The sequence below is a fragment of the Marmota monax genome, unplaced genomic scaffold (assembly GCF_021218885.2).
Source record: "Marmota monax isolate L192 unplaced genomic scaffold, Marmota_monax_Labrador192_F-V1.1 WCK01_AAM20220418_F8-fsc00124, whole genome shotgun sequence".
Taxonomy (NCBI): Eukaryota; Metazoa; Chordata; class Mammalia; order Rodentia; family Sciuridae; genus Marmota; species Marmota monax.
Genome location: NW_026692505.1, coordinates 841,602 through 862,121, shown reverse-complemented (window position 1 = coordinate 862,121; position 20,520 = coordinate 841,602). Strand labels below are relative to the sequence as shown.

General features: G+C 38.6%; 2 protein-coding genes across 3 annotated transcripts; one reads left to right on the top strand and one right to left on the bottom strand.

Moving 5' to 3' along the window:
* Positions 1–392: 392 nt before the first annotated feature.
* On the bottom strand, positions 393–18,333 carry Mlana (melan-A). Of its 2 annotated transcripts, XM_046445849.2 has the most exons (6): positions 18,098–18,333; positions 16,477–16,578; positions 11,623–11,719; positions 3,200–3,313; positions 2,216–2,325; positions 393–1,758 (listed from the first exon to the last, which is right to left on the bottom strand). In XM_046445849.2, the coding sequence occupies exons 2-5, from the start codon at positions 16,551–16,553 to the stop codon at positions 2,263–2,265; spliced, it is 351 nt and encodes a 116-aa protein (XP_046301805.1). In that variant the 5' UTR covers positions 16,554–16,578; positions 18,098–18,333; the 3' UTR covers positions 393–1,758; positions 2,216–2,262. The 2 variants fall into 2 exon arrangements, with proteins under 2 accessions (XP_046301805.1, XP_046301804.1); XM_046445848.2 differs by lacking the exon at positions 2,216–2,325 and having other exon boundaries at positions 18,098–18,316.
* Positions 6,822–7,670, top strand: LOC124093430 (transcription initiation factor TFIID subunit 13-like). Its single transcript, XM_058579697.1, has one exon. It carries the CDS (start codon positions 7,143–7,145, stop codon positions 7,551–7,553), a length of 411 nt encoding a protein of 136 aa, XP_058435680.1. The 5' UTR covers positions 6,822–7,142; the 3' UTR covers positions 7,554–7,670.
* Positions 18,334–20,520: the final 2,187 nt, after the last annotated feature.

Here is a 20,520-nt window from a genome sequence, read left to right as displayed (position 1 = left end):
CTTTCTGAATCTTGCACTTCTTTTTCCTTCCAATAAAATCTCACTCTCACAGTTTTTCTCTGGCGGACTCAGCCCAGTCCCCCATGTCCATCACCTGGAACACTGTTTGAGGGACTCTGTGAGAACAGACCTTCAGCGTGCAAAGGAGTGGACCATCAGTGGGTGTCAGTCTGGGAGTCCTGGAGAGGTCTAGGACTCAAGCCACAGGTCCCTCTGTAGATGTGGAGGATTGAAGCTCAGGTGAGACCTTCCAATGAGGGAAGGAGATGGCCAGATGCCTAATGAAGTTTTCTCTATTTGGATTTTTTTTTTTTAAAGAGGGCAGGGAAGGGGAGTATTATCAAGTGGTAAGTCCTGAAAGAATCAGGAAAAGGCAGAAAAACATTTTCATATTTTGTTGAATGTCATTTTTTTATTATTTTCCTTCAGCCTAATTTCTTTGGTTAATGTTATGCTTATGTTTCCAGTGACACAAAATGATTTTAGGTGGTTTAGCAACTCAGCATTAAATAACAGTAGATCACACAGTGATAAAGCCATTGTTTTAAAACTTGCAAACCTTCTGATTATGTCAACAGCAGCCTGTAAGTTTTCTCTGACTCTTGGTAATCTCCCTCTTTAGCCAAGAAAGCAGGTCTCAGGTTCACAGCTTTCTACAACCATCAATGTCTTCCTAGGTTTTAATAAAAATAATCTGCTTTTATTATCTTCATTTTTATAGTTATCCTCTGTTTATGGAAAATGATGCTAGTTTTCCATTTAAGGTAGTGGGTATAAATTTTGACCAAATGTTTTATTTATTTTTTATTTTATTTTGGCCAAATGTTTTATTTAATGTGCTAACTAAAAAAACTAGATAATAAATAGTGTGATATGTGAACATGCAGAAAAGCAAATTGCACTGTTGCTATACAAATAATGATACAGCTCAATAATCTCTTATTCTTTATGGTTTCTTTTGTATGTTCTTGTTTGAGAGATTCTGGAACCTGAAAATAGCTAAACTGCCATGGGGACACTTAAGACTGTACACAGACAGAGTCAAACTTTAGTGACTTTTGCTTATTTAAATCCTTAAACCACTTTTTGGTTTAAGAGAAGATTCTTATCCTTAATTATGATAACATTGACCCTTAAAGTAAAATGTAATTATAACTTCATTATATATATTACTGAAGGTGGGGATCTTTTATTATATATGAAGCGGTGTGGCTGACATGGTCCAGATCAGATAAGTAGGTCCTTCAGTTCTTAGTTTTAAGCTTGTAAATGTCCTTTGTGAGCAGGCTATAACACCTGCCACAATTCTCTGTACATTTCATGTTGGTCAAGAGGTTGCTACTTTAAAAATCTGAATAAAAGTTTATAAGTTAGCCGAATTTCAATTTAAAAAAAATTTAGATAGTCCCAGAACATCCACTTGAGTTCTATTATTCATAAAATAATGGATTTAATAGCATTACTACTAGTACAGACAGTAGATATTGATGAAGCCTTTCCATTTTAATATTTTTCATCATTTCCTCACTTGATTAGTACTGCTAGTTGTCCTGTTAAGAATTTAACACTGGCCTATTAGATATGTACATTGTTGTTCATTTTAAAGTAGAACATTAGATGTCAAAAGTAAGTTAAAGCAAAAGTGTGAGGGAAAGCATTTCAGCACTTCTCAGATGGCTTTGCTGGCTCTCAGGGTGAGTAAGGTGGAGGTGACGGTCCTGTAGAAAGTTTCTCATAAGCAGGAGGAGCCTCAGAGACCTGTGAGAATGAGAAAGGGAGAACGTGGGCTTTGGCAACCATGTCTATTTCTGGGGAGGCATTAAGTCAAAAGAGCATCATGTTTATATTTCTGCTGCAGACTGAAACTTCTGAGTGTTCACATCTAATTTCCACCCAGTTACGTAAATATATACATTGAAACATTGTCAGAGAGAAGGATAAAAAAAAATAGGACTAAGGGGTTTCTCAAAACCTGAAAGTATACTTATACCTGGATAATTAATGTCAATAGAAGTCCCAAGTCCTAACTAATGAATACTTGAACTCTGTTTACAGATAATATACACTGAATCTTTACCACATAGATCTTTGTAGTTGTGTCCAAAGGTACATTTATACTACCAACTGAGCAAAAATGTGTCAGTCCTTCATTTCATGCTCAACATTCTAGGAAATGTTGCAGAGTGGAAAATTGAGGCACAGAGAAGTTACTCACCCAAGATCATACAACCAGTAAGACATGAAGCTAATTCTCAAATACAGTCATTTGGCTCCAGAGTCAGTGCTTTCAAGCATTATGTTCCATTGCTTCTCTACCAGTACCATCTAATAGAAATATAGTACCAGCCACATATGCCATTTAAAGATTTCTAGTAACTACATTTTTAAAGGCAGATAAAAATTAATCTTGATAAAATAGTTTATTTAACCTGCCATATTAAAACATAGTCATCTCAACATGTAATCAATAGTAAAATCATTAATGATTTTCATATACTCTGTCTTTGAAATAGGATGTGTATTATAGTATGTCTTAATTCAAATTACTTTTCCAAGTATCCATAAAAATGCATGACTAGTGGCTACTGCATCATTAAAGCACAGCTCTATGCAATTAATATTAGATACTTTTTTCCTCCTCTCTGTGTATCTACATTGATGAAAAGGGCAAATGTAACTAAAAACACAACCTACAACATAAGGATATTTTATCTAAAACCAATTTCTTCTTTGGGTCTTATGTGTAGGGCTCTCATTATTGACCCTGGAAAATCTGAGTATGAAAAAATACAATTTAGCTGGGCATGATGGAGCATGCCTGTAATCACAGTGGCTCAGGAGGCTGAGACAGAAGGATCGTGAGTTCAAATCCAGCCTCAGCAACCAAGTGAGACCCTAAACAACTTAGTGAGACTCTGTCTCTGGGAATGTGGCTCAGTGGTTAAGCACACCTGGGTTTAATCCCCAGTATCAAAATAAAACTTAAAAGATATAATTTGGTTTTTGATTTATGATAACTCATTTTTATTGTACTAAAATATGCATAACAAAATTTACCATTTTGATCATTTTTAGATCTACATTTTAATACCACTAAATATGTTCACTCTGTCCTTGCTTTTTCAATAGAAATAATTTTGTTCAATAGAGCTAAAAGCAATCATATGGAAAAATATCCAGATGCATGATCTCAGCCTACCTGAAGATCACAGTTTTGGTTTTGAAAAGACAGTTTGCTGTCCTGATGACCAAGCCCTTCATATGGGCATCTTTCTCTCAAGTTAGTTTGAATTCCAGCATGAAGACTTTTGTCCTGCAATAGAAATTCATAAAAGTGAATGCGCAAGAAATAACTGAGTCTGTTAAATAAAAGATGAGGCTAAGTCTTAAGAATAGGTTTTAATCGAGGTTCTGCAATTTATTTGCTCTGTATCCTCAAGCTAGTCACTTTACTTCTCTGAATTACAGTTTTTGCATCAGAAATAGGAAGATAATACCACCTATCTCTCAGAGTTGTGGGAATTAACTAAAGGAAAAGCATTGGTGAAATGCTTCACACCAGGTTGGTAACCTAAATATTTCTGAAGGGAAGGAGAAGATTGAATCTATAAAATGAACCTCTTATGAAATTGTCTTTAAAATGAAGGTAAAATAAAGACTCTCTCAGGCAAATAAAAGGTGAGGGAATGCATTGCCAGTATACCTGCCTTGCAAGAAATGTTGAGTTCTTTAGAAAGAAGGAAAATACAGACCAGAAACTCACATCTACATATAGAAAGGAAGAATATTGAAGAATAAATGAAGGTAAAGTGAAAACTTATTTTTTTATTCTTAATTGATCAAACATAGCAACTAGTTAGAATAATAACAATGTATTTAATTATGTATTCTTATATAAGTGAAATGATGCAACAAATGAGAAGGAAATACTAGATGATTTTGTTAGGATGAGGTATTCACATTACCTGTAAAGGGGACATGAATTAAAAATGTATATTTCAAACTATAGGGCGACCACTTAAAAATTTAATTTTAAAAGGTATATACTTAGAAAAAAAAGAATCATATATGAAATTCCATATATGCTATCATATAAAATGTTCATTTAAAACCACATAAGGCAGAAAAAGAATGGAAGACAAAAATAGGAACAAAGAACAAGGACAAAAAATATACAAAACAATAACATATATAGTAGATACTGATCCCAACTATTACCAATAATCACTTTGAATGTCAATGGTTTAAATGCATTAGTTAACAGATTAGATTGTCAATGTGAGTCAAAAACAAGATCCACTGTAAAAGTCACATGTATGTGGAAAGTAAATGGATGAAGAGAGATGATATATCATGCTAACACTAATCAAAAGGAAACAGGAAACTGAGAATAATGACAAATGCCTATAAGTCCAGCAAATTAGTAGGCCAAGGCAGGAAGATCAACAAGTTCAAGGCCAGCCTTAGCAACTAAGTGAGGCCCTAAGCAATTTAGTGAGACCCTGTCTCAAAAAATAAAAAAGGCTGGGGATGGGGCTCAGTGTTAAAGTGCCCCTGGGTTAAATCCCTAATATTGGAGTAGGGGGAATAATGGGCACACATATAATCCCAGCAACTCCGAAAGCTAAGGCAGGAAGATAGCAAGTTTGAAGCCAGCCTCAGCAACTTAACAAGACCCTGTTCAAAATTAAAAGTTCTGTGGATATAGTTCAGTGATAGAGCACTCTCACCTACATGCACGAGGTCCCGAGTTCAATCCCCAGTACCACAAAACAAGAAAAGAAAGTGGAAATTCCTATGTTAATTTCATAAAGAGCAGACTACACATAAAGTCATGGATAAAAAAGGCATTTCACAATGATAAATGGATTCATTCTCCAAGAAGACCTAAAACTTAACATGCAGACTTAATGACAGAGCAGCAAATATACAGACAAAAACTGATAGAACTTCAAGGAGATACCACTGAATCCACTATGTTTGTGGAGTTATATTTGGAGACTTTAACATCCCTCTTTCAGAAGTGAACAGGTCCAACAGGCAAAAAGTCACTAAGGACACAGTTAAACCCGTTAAAACTGTCAATCCACGTAGATATGATAGACCTAGAGTCTAGATGCTACTGGATGCTCTTGTCATCCAACACAGCAGAATATACATAGTCTCAAGGTCACATAGAATTCACCAACATCAACTACATTCTGGACCATAAAACATATCTTAACATATTTAAAATAATACAAATGAGGAACCATGCATAGCGGTACACACCTGCAATCCCAGTGATTCAGAATGCTGAAGTGTAGGATCTCAAATTCAAGGCTAGCCTGGGAAAGATTCTGTTAAAAGAGATGCTGTCTCAAAAAAAAAAAAAAAAAAAAAAACTAAAAGGGGCTTAGGATGCAGCTCAGTGGTAGAGCATCTCTAGGCTCAAACCTTAGTACCACACACAAAAAAAGATAGAAATCATGCAGTTCTCTGTTACATTTCAACAGGATTTATCTAGAAATCAGCAAGATAGATAATCTAGAAAAACAGAAAGATAACCAATATGATTCTGCAACCTGTACACTCAGAAAAATGAGAAATTATATCCCATCTGATTCAAATGTATGATATGTCAAGGTCATTGTACTGTCATGTGTAACTAATTAAAACAAAAAACTAATACAAAAAAAAAAAAAACATAAAGAGAGCTGAAAAATCCCCCACCCCTGCAAATACTTGAAGAATAACAACACACTTCTACAAGAGAAATTTTTAAGTACTTTGAACTAAATGAAATTGAAAACACAATTTATCAGTTTGTGGGATGCAGTGAAAGTACTTACCTGAAAATTTATAATATTAAATGCATACATTAGAAAAGAAAAAAAAGATCTAAAATCAATTGCCTAAATTTCTACCTTAGGAAACTAGAAGGAAACCAAATTAAATCCAAAACAAGCAGAAGAAAAAAAAAAGAAAAAGACCAGAAATCTATGAAATTGAAAACATGAAAAATATAGAAAAATTTTCTCCACCAAAAGCTGTTTCTTGGAAAAGGTCAATAAAGAAAGCCCTTGAGGCAGGGTAAGTAAGAGAGAAAAAGAAAACACAAAGAGGACATTACTAAATATCTCGTGGGCAGAAAAATGATAATCAAGAAATACTGTGAACGTCTTTATGCTCACAAATTTGAAAACCTAGACAAAATTCACTAATTCCTTGAAAGACACAATCTTTCAAAACTCACACAAGAAGAAATAAACCATGTTAGACCTATATTCATCATAAAAATTGAAAAAATAATTAGTAGCCTTCGATAACCGAAAGCACCTGGCCCAGGTGGGTTCACTGGTGAATTCTACCACACATTTAAGAAAGAAATTATTCCAATTCCCTATAATCTGTTTCATAAGAAAGAAGCAAAGGGGTACTTTCTAACTCATTCTCTGAGTGTGAGTCAAAAACAAGATCCACTGTATTAATATTATTGCCTTAATACCAAATAGTATTGCCTTAATACCAAAGCAGGACAAGAAAAGAAACTAGTTCTCATGAACATGGATTCAAAAGTCCTCAAGAAAATACTGGCAAATCACACTCAACAATGTGTTAAAAAAAAAAGTTAGACACCATAAACAAGTAGATTTACTCAGGTATACAAGCAACTTGGTTCATGTTAAATCAATTCATGTAATCCAGCACATTAAGAGGCTAAAGGAGAAAAATCACATGGTCATATCAATAGATGTTAGAAAGAGCATTTGACAAAATCCAATACCTATTCATGATTTAAATTCTAAGTAAACTAGGAACAGAGGGAAATTTTCTCAACTTTGCTAAGAACATGTACCAAAAAACATAGCTAACATTATACTTAATGATGAGAAACTTAAAATTTTCCCACTGATATCAGGAACAAAGTAAATATGTCCTTTCTCACCACTCCTTTTCCACATCGTACTGGAAGTTCTAGCTAATGCAACAAGAAAGGGAAATAAAAAGCATACCGAGAAGAAAAGAAGAAAACTGCCTTCATCAATTATTGATGTCTTTTCTTCTAAGTCTCTGAACTACCATAGAATAGGAGTGTGATTCACTTTCCCAGTTTACTACCCATTCTCTGCATTTCATTCAAACTCAATGTGCATGCTAAAATGCAGATTCTGGCTGTGGGCTGGCGGGCTAGTGGGATGGCAGATGAGGAAGAAGACCCGACCTTTGAGGAGGAAAATGAAGAAATTGGAGGAGGTGCAGAAGGTGGACAGGGTAAAAGAAAGAGACTTTTTTCTAAAGAATTACGATGTATGATGTATGGGTTTGGGGATGACCAGAATCCTTACACTGAGTCAGTGGATATTCTTGAAGATCTTGTCATAGAGTTCATCACTGAAATGACTCACAAGGCAATGTCAATTGGAAGACAAGGTCGAGTACAAGTTGAAGATATCGTCTTCTTGATTCGAAAGGACCCAAGGAAGTTTGCTAGGGTTAAAGACTTGCTTACCATGAATGAAGAATTGAAACGAGCTAGAAAAGCATTTGATGAAGCAAACTACGGATCTTGATAATTTTTGTACTTCATGAAATTTCATTATATTCTGTGGAAATCATATATAATAATTGTATACTTTGTTCAGTAATGTCCTAATATCTAGGCATGTAAATGAAAGATGGAGAAACAAAGTTTTCAGCTTTTATTTTCATGTCTTTGATTTTAGAGTGATCCTTGAGCCTTTAATTGCTTGCCTTTACATGACTATACTTGAATTACTTACTGAGTTTAATGACTACATGTAAGTTAAAGTACCTTACAAATTATGCAGTTCCTTCTGACTTTTGACTATCTAAAGGATGAAGTAGTATTTATGTGTTAGGTATATTTGTGCCATTATAAGCTATACTATAGCTGTTTAATATGTGAAATCTAAGTGTCATTTTGACTATGACAGCTGAGACATATGCCTTACATATTCTGAAGTTTTTAGACAACAGTAGTCTGAGATGTTATTAAAGAGTGAACTGGTTTTCTTTTAAGGAGATGATATTTGAAACTACAAGTTTTTGTAAGAATGTTTATGTGTCTTAAATGATAATTTGTTTTAATATTTTCTAAAGAGTGATTTTTTTATTTTTATTTTTTTAGAAACTTAAAAGTTTCATGTTGATGCTTCCATGTTGAAAGACTTTTTTGATTTAAAACCTTTTGGACTTAAGTTACTTTTTAAGTTTTAGAACTCATTTTCCCAATCATCTACTTTCAGGAGCAGGAATGGCGATGTTTAATGAGCTAATGGTAGGATAAGCATTTGGGGTAGTGTTTTTTTTAACATATTTGTAAGTACTTGTGGAAATGTGTAGTTGACTAAAACTGTATGTAGCTACAAAAACCACTTTTGTAGTTCACAGTATACAGGTTTTGTGTGAATTTAGCTTACTGCATTAAATTATTGCCCTTAGCTTAAAATAAGGATTAAAATTGCATTTAAAGAGATCACTGAATGTTACTGTTTGTAAAACTGAGCTTTTTGATTCTACTTATAAATAGTATCTATAAATCAGTACCTGGGAAAATTTTACTTTCTTAATCTATTGATACAAGGAATAAAGTATAAAAAATTAAACAGAAAAAAAAAATAAAATGCAGATTCCTGGATCCCACCACCACAGATGTTCCCCGATTTTGCATTTTAGTGAGAATTCCAGATGATTTCAGTGCAGGTGGCTCCTGACCATGCATTGAGAAACCTAATACCTTGAGACAGGAATGTAAATTGAGCTGTCAGCAAGGGCATTGAAATTCTAATCCACAATCCAAAAGTATTATGTACTAAATTTCCAAGTGAAGATGTAAAACAAGTATGTATAAAAACCAGGTCCAGGGGCTGGGGATGTGGCTCAAGTGGTAGCGCGCTTGCCTGGTGTGCGTGCGGCCCAGGTTAGATCCTCAGCACCACATACAAACAAAGATGTTGTGTCCGCCGATAACTAAAAAATAAATATAAAAAAAATAAAAATAAAAATAAAAAAAATAAAAACCAGGTCCAGTTCCTCAAAAATTATTTCCCACTCCCTGATGTGGAAACATGTTGCTGCCAGAAGCAGTCTTTCCTTTCGAAAGGTGATCTGCGGGGCTCAAGGGAATTGTTAACCAAAGGAGAAATTTTTGGTGATCTAAATTTTAACCAACCTTGCTACCATACTGTGGTCAATGGAAGTTGTAAATTACACATTTCAAAGCCAAGTAAAGATCACTGAAATCTCAGGTACCCAAAGCTTGTGTTTACTGTCATTTATGTTCTTCTGCTTTAAAATAGAAATAGAATCACTGAAGAGAAAAAGGGAGGTAATTATGTACTTAAATTGCAGTACTTACAGCACTATCTTTCATAATTTTGCCTAAATATCTTAGACTGCTGATTCCCAACCTCGCTCTCCTAGAGACATGAAAGTCTCAAAACAAGATTTTAATGTTAATTTTAAAAACAAGTATGACAGCAATTTTTTTAGGCACTGGAGAAATCATGGAATTCAAACACAACATTTTTTATCTCATGAAAATTCCAAGCCAGGCATGGTGGTGCCCACATGCAATCCCAGCTACTCAGGAAACTGAGGCAGGAAGTTGGCAAGTTTGAGGCCAGCCTAGGAAATGTAGCAAAACCTGTCTCAAAATAGATGTTTTTTAAAAAGGTCTGGAGCTCAGTGGTACAGCCCTTGCTAGCATGTGTGAGGCCCTGGATTCAATCCTTAGTACCACTCCCCCAACACCCCCCCACATACCAATTTTTTTTTTTTTCAGAAATTCTTTGAATCACTGATTTAATCCTAGAGGAATGGAAATTGGACTTGGACCTTACCAACCAAAAATGTTCACAGTGTCTGAGCACATGGCAATAAGATTCTCTGTTACTCTTCAAATTGAATGAATTTAAAATGAGTGTTGAAGCGGAAAGGAGAAAAATCATTCTTTGTGTTCAGTTACATCAAGCTAATAATTGCAGATGGTTAGGAAGTACGTACCAACATATTAAGTTTGTGTAGCTATACTCCTTGAAAGATTAAACCATTGTGGATTTTTAAATACAAATATATGATGAAGCAAAAACAGAAGAAATAAATATTAAATAAAAACTGATAAACTTTGTATTATATCACATATTTCTACCATGTCTAAGTGTAGAATAGAGCTAATGAAGCTTGGAGAAATTAAAATCTAAGGTTGCAAAGTAAGTCAAGGGTAGGCAATGAGACCAAATACTGATGCCACACAACTGTGTGACTGCTATGTGCCAAGCACTGGAGGTACAGTGTCCTGGTTCATAAATTGGGGGGAGAAGGTAGCTGTGAATGGGTGGAAGAGGCAAAAAGTAAATAACCAATTATAGGGTTATTGTCATTCACTCATGCTAGAGGTACAAATGAAGTTCTATGACAGAAAGCAAAGTCCCTCTATTAAACTGTAGTGCAGAGGCACTTGTCACACGAGCCCCAGTCCTGTCACTAACCTCCTGATCCAGTGTTGATTTGCAGTCCTCTTATTCAGACTCAGCACCTTCTCCTCTTTCCCACTGAATATGAACACAACTAGAGGGCTCTGCTTGTGATGTGTCAGACCCCAAATTTGCCCAGTTTTTCATGGTTTGTATTTGGAAAAACACTGGTAAGAAGGGCATTAGGGAAAAGAAGATACAAAACTGCCCAGTGGCTTGCCAAGGAAGGAAAGTGTTGGAAGGTGCATCTCTTGCTTTCTCCTCCTTTTCTTCATACTGCCAAGCTGTAGACCCACACGCACCAATCCTGCACTCGTTCACACAACCTTTGCTGAATAAAGAATGGGACTTTTCATCATCTTCTGTAAAGACAATACTTTCCCAAAGTTTCCAGGTGTATTAATAAGAGAGGCAGAATTACAATTATAGACTCAGTTGATGTTTCCCACTTGTGGGGAAGAAGCACCCAGTGCCAGAAGAGCAGATAGGGTTGTTGTATTAGCATCCTGTTTGTTGGGGTAACGAAGAAAAGGATAACTATTAAACCAAATTGATCACCTAAAAATGGAGCTTATTAAAAATAAATAAAAATAGGGATGCTTTGAACTGCTGAGAGGAGGATGGTCTTCTCATTGCACTGATGCCCAGAGGGGTTTTGGATACCCAGGCTATGTAGTAAGAAAGTTAAGAGAACCTGGAATTTCCTACGTTACCCAGGATGAAAGATGTAAAAGAGACAAGATAGGAGAAGCAGTCCACTACAGGGAGTAACAACCAGGGAGAATATCCCAAAGCACTGGTAAATCTGAGGAGTCTAATGTCCTGCTGTTCAGATGATCACAAGCCCCTTTCTATGTGCCCCCATTGAACACTATACTCAGCTATTCATGGCAGTCAAGTTCTCAAGTTTGCTTCAAGTACAACCAAAGAAATTGTGCAAGTTCCTGGTTGGAGTTCATGCCTGGGCAGAAGGAAAGGAAGAATTCCCAGAAGTATAAAGTATGGAAAGATTAATCAGATGCAGGAATCAAAGCTAGAGATGATCATGAGAATGTTTTATCCCTTTCCCCAAAAATTCAGAGAAAGGAGCAGAAAAGGAGTCCTTGATCTGAAAGGATCCCCCAGCAGTGGGAACTCTACCAACCGTCAAGTTTCTGTATCCACTTCGTCTTCTACAATACCAGCAGCCGATGAGCAGTGAAATTCCCAGGATCACTATCAGGAAGCCAATCCCTGCAGCCCTGGCCCAAGAGATAGACAAGTCCAACTTGGCACGGAAACATTATTTCAGATTGTAATAAAATATAAATCACTCTTCTCTCTTCATATGGGCTTTAATAGCCCAGAGAAGCACCTCTCAGTCCCCAGGCAGTTTGCCATCCCCAACACAGGGCACCCCCACCAGGCCTTCAGCTCCTGAATCAGAGACAGGTCCCAGTCTAGGAGCCTCTCAGGTGTGTACTCACAGGACCACTGCTAACTGCATGGCCCAAGCCCCCAAGTTCTAGGCACAGGAAGTGCCCTAGCAGTTGATCCTCATGTGGGTAATATGTCTATTGGAGCATAGTTATCTTTTCTTCTCATCAGGACTGGTTTAAAGCATTTTCCCCAACTCAGTCCAGAAAAAGGAAATATAAATTAGCACTAACTGAACATCTACAATAAGTCAGGTGCTGCACTGAACATTCTACATGCATTAGCTTTTTTAATTCTCATAATAACCCTGTAAAGGTGGATGCCACTTCTCATCCATGGTTATCCAGAGATAGCAAATGACAAAGCTACCCGAGGCCCCATACTCTCCCCGCATCCCCTGTGACCCTGGGGGAGAGGATTCTAAGCTAAACCTAGAACAGAGCTTAGTTTCTTAGGGAAGGATCTGATCCTAAGCATAGAATGCCAATCTGGGATTAAACCAGCCTAGGGGCCCTGAGTCCTGTGACCCCCAGGAAGCCTTACAGTTACCATGAAGGCACTGGAATCAGGGCCTGGGGCTGTCACTGCCTGCATAAGATTGTCAGTTAACTAGCATCTCCCTGATTTTCCACACAACAGCCCAATCAAAATTGAGAGTACTGTGTGTTATTTGTGGCTATAAACTTGCTAAAAAAGGCTCTTTGGATCTGGGTGATCTACAAGAGACTGAGCAGCTACAGGAGAAGCAAGATTAAACAGAGACTTCTGGAGAGAGTTCTGCCTAGTTCCTCCTGCCCCACCACCTTCAGCTCCAAGCTACTGAGGTATCAAACAAGTCCTGTCCATCTCCAAAAGGGATGCAGAGAACCAAACAATTGCAGAGCTTATGGAAGCTCTGACCCAATTATGGAGATCAATCTACCCATTTTCTAGATCATGAAGCTGAGACCTATCAAGATCTCTCAGCATCAGCATCACTACCACCCTAGTGACTCCTGTACCATCCATCCATTGAGTACTAATTTGTGTCTGGCTCCATGCTAAGCACCCTGCAAATGTGCTTTCATTTTATCCTCACAACAACCCTCTGAGGTAAATATGATGTTTGTTTTATGGCTGACATCAGGCTGGTACAATGCTCAAGGTTGCACAACCAGTAAGTGGCAGACTCAGCAATCATAGTAACTGGCACTAGTCACCCAAAGAAGGAACTTTAGAATTTAGGCCAGACCCAGGTTTGCAGTCTCCCAGGCCAGTGTTCTTCCTGCAGAAATCACTCTCTCCTAAAATGAAGCTGTCACAAGAGTGTACAAAGTGCTCTCATGACTGGAGGCAGCTGATCAAATTCCCAGCATGTCTGTGCTCTAACTTTACCCTGTGAGTTCCCCTAGAATGTTCCCTAGAACAGAGAGAACTCTGTTCTAGCTTTTTATGCACAGTCACACTGTATTCACAACATTCCCAGGTGACTGAGTGCATAAAACACAAAGGAACACCAGAAGAACCCACTGCCCATCTTAGCAGGGTTCCCAAGTGTCATCCAGATACCACCACCTGCAGCAGAATTAGCTGAGATTAATTTAAAAGCAAGCTCTGTAGACAATTTATGCCCACTCAGTGTGGGATCCCTTATCTACTGAGGTTTCAAAGCCATTTTGGGGGTTGCCTACTTCACATTGTTCTTCCTCAATCTATCTGGTGGTGGTAAGATTGTGAGAAGGATAAATATTCTCGGAGAATCTCAGAGACTTGTTGCTACAGTACAGCTGTCCGTGTTTCCCTATCTCCATCCACCTGTTTACAGGAGGTCAGCTGAGGGTAAGTCCTGACATTGGTGGCCTTATGCAGAAGTGATTAGTCTATAATGTCATTCTATGTACTCAATGGTTCCTGCCCACACAGACTGAGGTTAAGAAAGTCACTTTGTGGGAGCTTTGGTCATTTGACCTTCATACAGACAGCAAAATGTCAAAGGAAATGGCATTCTGCTTGTGCAAAGACCACTCCCACACGTACAGGTCAAATGGGGTTTTGTGGGTTTTGTTTGTTTGTTCACTTGTTTTTAGGGCTAGAGCCTGAGGCTCCCCTGTGTTCTCAGGGAAGCTACCAGAGAATCCACCTGACTCTGCATCAGTCCTTTGTTCAGGATGCAAGACAGAAAGCTTAGGCCTTCAGTTAGAGACTCCTTTATATGATGATGGTAATAAACTCCATATGACTTTTATTAAGCTGTTGTTCCCCAACTTCAAACCCACCTTTCTATGCTCTGCCTAAGGTGCTGGAGTCGAATTCTACAAACCCCACTTCTCTTTTGCTCACTGGCTCCCATTAGCACCTAGAGGGAGTCCACTAGACTGGAAGAGGAAGAAGGGGGTGTTCCCTCCAGTTAGCATAGCCCCAGAGGCAGTTCTTCTCACCATTAGTTCCACTCACCAGCTCTACTTCTGCCACTCCAGGACCAGGCCTTTTATGCTTCTCACTAGCTGATCAGTGCCCACCACAGAGGTCTGAGCATTTAATCCATAGGCCCTTCCTCTAAGTTCCTGAAGCCCCAGGACCAACTAAGCAGAAATCCTTCCTCAGAACTGTGGGTCCCATTTCTGTGGGGTCCCTTCTCTCTGTTCCAAGTTCCGACGGCCCCACACTTCTCGTTCTTTACCCAGCCCCAGGGGTGGAAGCAGCCTCTGCAGTTCCTGCCTTTGGGTCCTCTCTGGGTCTCCTTTGCTTCCTCAGGCCCAGCACCTGTTTAACCAGTTCCTTATACCAAGGTTGAAATGCCTGATTGGTTTCTGTCTTCCTGATTAGACCCTGAGAGCAATTCTGTTTGGGCTGTGGATGCCACCTGGCCACTAGCTTCCCCAGCTGGGAGAGACGACACTGTGAAGCAAAAAACGGCTCTTTTCCAGCCTACTGAGCTGACCATTTCCAGCCTCCAGCCTTTGGCTTCACGGTAGACATTCTGATCTCTGCCCTAGCCTCTTGTTGGATGGGACTGTGCAAATATTTGCCTCTGTTGGCCTGCAGCATAGTGCTTCATAGGCAAACAAACCTGGATTTAAATCCCAACATCATGGCCAGATACACATTTCCAGTTTTCTCTAAGACTCTCCTCACATACAGCACAACATAGGGTGAGCATCACCACATGGTGGGTGAGCAGAGGATGCCTGTCACTTGAAAGGAATGGCCCTAGCCTTCCCTTTATCTCCCCCTTTCTATTAATGAGACACAGAGATGATGACACACCGTTTCTTAGAAAAAGCAATGTCCAAGGGGAGTAATCAGAGAGAAGGAGGCTGGCCAGCTTGAATTTCATACACTTGGATTACTACATGGGAGATTAACAAAATTACATTTTATTTGTTTATTTTTATGTGGTGCTGAGGATTGAACCCAGTGCCTCACGCATGCTAGGCAAGCGCTCTGCCGCTGAGCTATAGCCCCAGTCAGAATTACATTTTAAAGAAGAGGTTGTCAAGTCATCTTACAGTAGCTGAAATAATATCCTAAATAATTCCATGTGCAATTTACCTTCTCCACCCTCCACTTCACTCTAAAATGAGCATATTTTTATTCTTGGGACAACTTGTTGAAAGATATTACCACCACCCCCTTCTTTAATTGACCATATAGGGAGTGAGAGACTCTCACTGGGGTCTTCAGAGGAAATGCTCCCAGCCTGAATTATTCCTTGGTATCTGATAGATTCTTCATCTTGCTTGTTCCTGATAATTGGGTCTGTTGAAGATTTTTCAACAGCTGTTTCTAAAAGTAGAGATTTCTAGGGAATTTTTAATAGACCACATAAAAAAATGGTCCAAATAAAAGTCTGGCTCCTTGTCCTGTTGGAGTCCCTGCTCAGAGGGTGGAGCCCGCCCTTCCACCTGGACACCCATTCCTTCAGGGGGTATGTCCTGCAGCCTCTGTGTTCCCCTAACAGCACTTACACTTGCTGAGATTAACTCTCAGTGGATTGTGAAAACTTTCAAAGGTAAGAACAGTGTTTTGGGCTGGTATACAATGCCTAGCACTTGGAAATGCTAATCATATAAATACTTATTTTTAATTAACTCATAATACCAAACACCCTTCTGTAGGATAAGGCTATGATGCAAAGGTCATGGACACAATCTTCATCCTGAAATCAGTCCACACACCTGCACCTCATCCTCATGGGCTCTTTGGCAAGTCAACTTTATTCTGTCTGCAAAGCACCTTCAGGAGCCTGAGTGGAGTTGAGAGAACAAGGTTTGGGGGAAAAAGCATCTTGATCCTGGGCAGGTGTTTTCCAGCTTGGGAACCTACAGCTAAGACCCCAGAATGTAGACAAGAATAGCAAGATGCCTGGGGGGTGGGGGGGGAGAACAGCAAGATCCAACTTTTAGTTATTCTTATCTCCCTTCCTGTTTGGCCCAAGAGAAGCTTGAGAGAGCCCCTTATAGGACCCTAAGGTCTCCTTTTATTGTCAGGGTTTTTACTGTCTGGGGAGATAAACACAGGGAAATGTGTACACAAACTTGTGTAGGTGGAAGTAAGCAGTCTGGCAAATTGAAAATCCTAGTGGGTCTTGTTTTGAACTTACTCTTCAGTTGTAATGTAAGAATAACTGTGCCCCTTCCTGAGGTTACCATAGATGAAGTGAGCCTCTTCTTGTGGCATCTTGTGGGGTCACGGCACAGGACACCTAACAGAGAGGCACATGGGCATCATTTAGTGTATCTAAAGTGTTTTTATGCAACATCTCATAAAGATCCACAAAGACATTGTTGCCAGGTGATGGGAATTGACAGGGGGACCTTCTGGTTTTTCTCTCTCTGAGAGGATTTGTATCTACTTCTTTCACTAACATTCAGGACTTTAGAAAGTCCCTTCCACTAATGGAAAATTAAGCTTGAAGAAGAAACTACACATGAAAGCCAAAAATATTTCAAACTAAGTTATTATGGGGGTGGTGCTCTTCATTTGTCTTCAATTTGACTCCATACATAAACTTACAGCAAAAAGAAACAAAACACATTTCTATTCATTCTCGACCTTCCCTGACCTAGGACACTAGTTAATAAAACAAGACTTTAGTAACTCTTAGTAACCCCTACATTACCCACCTGAGGTGATTAATGAGTTCAACCATAATTTTTTAACTATAATTTCTAGTAACTCTCCAGAGTTACTATTTTATATCATTTCCTGGACTGGACAGTGGCTAGGATGAGATAATGTGTATTTCTCAAAGCATCCCCTGCTCAAGCTGGGCCATGGGTGTGTAAAGCAGAGCAACCAAGCATAGTGTCTTCCAACTCCACCCCACACATGTCTTAGCTTGCCCTGTGCATATCACTCAAAATAAGCCAAGGAAGCTCAGGACTTGACTTTGTCTGACAATTTTTTTCCCTTTCACCTAAACTAATTTCTGCTTCCCTTTAGTTCACAACTCATGGATAGGGGTTAAAACAATTTTTTAAAAAATATTTTAATATATACAAAGAAAAATAAGAAGTTCATGAACTCATTAAAAACCAAGAATGGAAACTTCTCTCCTTACTATTGTGTATTTTTCTTCCCTTTCGCTGTTCTGTGAATTTCAAAGTCCTGATCCCTACAGAGTTATATTAATGGGCTCCAGTTTGAACATCAGAGAGAATGAAGAGCAGAGTGGGGGTTTTACCATATGACTCCTTTCCATTGGGGGCGTTTTATGTGTAATTTGCCTTTCCCAGTAGTAAAAAAGAAATTATAGTTGAACTCATTGATTACCTCAGGTGGATAATGTAGGGGTGAATGCTCTTCAAAATTATAGACAAGAAACCCAATTAATTCTGCTTAAATTTTTTTGTACATCTATACCTCAAGCTCAGAGCCTCAACAAACAGTACAGGGACAGCAAATGCACCTCATCCTACTCAAACATGAGATGTGGTCCTGCAAATGGCAGGAGAGTACATCCAGGCAGGGAGCTGCTAGTCACCAACAGACTGTCCTGCACTCCAGGAATAATCACTATTCTCAAAAGTTGCAGAGGACAGAGAGAGAATCTAGGAAGAGACTGTGAATACCCAGAAGTTGGAGAAGTACACATGTTGAGGAGAAATCCTGTTAATAATTAACCAGGTAGGCAATGAGGACAGCAGAGAGGTCCACCAGCATTTCCCAGGCCCTGTTCTGGAAGAATAGGACACAATGGCAGTGAAAAGGAATGTCCTTACCGTCCCTGATGAGCTAGTCCTTCGCTTGCTCGCTGGCTGTGTGTGTGAAGATTGCTTCTCTGGCTCTTAATCTTTTTAACATTTTTTTTTCTTTTGCCTTGGTCTTGAGTCCCATGATAGTCACGGGTTTGAATTCCTGACGGGTCGTCTGTAATTGCTTATTTGGCATGAAAGAAACAGACTTCATTACACCTTCAAAAAAACCACAGCTCACTGTGGCCTCTGTTTTTCCCAGTTTCAATGCTTCATCAAATGACTGGGGAAGTCATTTATTTTATTTTATTTTATTTTTTTTTGCGAGTGCTCTACCACTGAGCTGCATCCTAGCCCTTGTATAATCTAAAATATGTAAATGACTTTGTGTGTTGTAATCACTAAACATTAAGTTATGCATTGTCAGGTCCTGAAATATCTTAGAAGATTTATTGACTTAAATTTAAAAGTTACTTAATTACTTTCATATATAAGTTGGTTGGAAAAACTGCAAAGTAGAACATGACAGTGTGCCTGGGAGCTGGCTTCAAGGGGATGGAATAGCTATTATCTCAGACCCTTGGGTAATGATCTCATCTGGGAGGCAGAGTAATTAGAAAGGTATACTAAATACAATATCTCTATACAAGAGAAAATTATAGACAAAGGCCTATGGAATCAAGAATCTTATTCAAAAATATGAAGTCTTCTGTAATCAACTGCATTAATTCATACTGAGTGGATGTTGAATGGTTAAAGGCAGTAGTTCTTACAAAATTTTTTAAAATGATATCAATAATAAAATGATTAATAAAATCCTCATGGTTGAGGAAAATTTTTAAATATGACTTGTGCCATTAATCTTTTTTTATTTTTTATTTTTTATTTTTTTTTTAATTTTTTATTGTGGGTTGTTCAAAACATTACAAATTTCTTGACATATCATATTCCACACTTTGATTCAAGTGGGTTATGAACTCCCACCTTCACCCCATACACAGATTGCAGAATCACATCAGTTACACATCCATTGATTTACAAATTGCCATACTAGTGTCTGTTGTGCTCCGCTGCCTTTCCCATCCTCCACCCTCCCCCCTCCCCACCTCTCCCCTCCCCTCCCCTCCTCTCTCTCTACCCCCTCCACTGTATAACCCTGAGGGTCTCCTTCCATTACCGTGCAATTTCCCTTCTCTCTCCCTTTCCCTCCCACCTCTCATGCCTGTTAAATGTTAATCTTCTTCCCCTGCTCTTCGTCCCTACTCTGTTCTTAGTTACTTTCCTTATATCAAAGAAGACATTTGGCATTTGTTTTTTAGGGATTGCCTAGCTTCACTTAGCATAATCTGCTCTAATGCCATCCATTTCCCTGTAAATTCTATGATTTTGTCATTTTTTAATGCAGAGTAATACTCCATTGTGTATAAATGCCACATTTTTCTTATCCATTCATCCATTGAAGGGCATCTAGGTTGGTTCCACAGTCTAGCTATTGTGAATTGTGCTGCTATGAACATCGATGTAGCAGTGTCCCTGTAGCATGCTCTTTTTAGGTCTTTAGGGAATAGACCGAGAAGGGGAATAGCTGGGTCAAATGGAGGCTCCATTCCCAGCTTTCCAAGAAATCTCCATACTGCTTTCCAAATTGGCTGCACCAATTTGCAGTCCCACCAGCAATGTACAAGTGTACCCTTTTCCCCACATCCTCGCCAGCACTTGTTGTTGTTTGACTTCATAATGGCTGCCAATCTAACTGGAGTGAGATGGTATCTTAGGGTGGTTTTGATTTGCAATTCTCTGACTGCTAGAGATGTTGAGCATTTTTTCATGTACTTGTTGATTGACTGTATGTCCTCCTCTGAGAAGTGTCTGTTCAGGTCCTTGGCCCATTTGTTGATTGGGTTGTTTGTTCTCTTATTGTCTAATTTTTTGAGTTCTTTGTATACTCTGGATATTAGGGCTCTATCTGAAGTGTGAGGAGTAAAGATTTGTTCCCTGGATGTAGGCTCTCTAATTACCTCTCTTATTGTATCTTTTGCTGAGAAAAAACTTTTTAGTTTGAGTAAGTCCCATTTGTTGATTCTAGTTATTAACTTTTGTGCTATGGGTGTCCTATTGAGGAATTTGGAGCCCGAACCCACAGTATGTAGATCGTAGCCAACTTTTTCTTCTATCAGACGGCGTGTCTCTGGTTTGATATCAAGCTCCTTGATCCATTTTGAATTAACTTTTGTGCATGGCGAGAGAAAGGGATTCAGTTTCATTTTGTTGCATATGGATTTCCAGTTTTCCCAGCACCATTTGTTGAAGATGCTATCCTTCCTCCATTGCATGCTTTTAGCCCCTTTATCAAATATAAGGTAGTTGTAGTTTTGTGGATTGGTTTCTGTGTCCTCTATTCTGTACCATTGGTCCACCCGCCTGTTTTGGTACCAGTACCATGCTGTTTT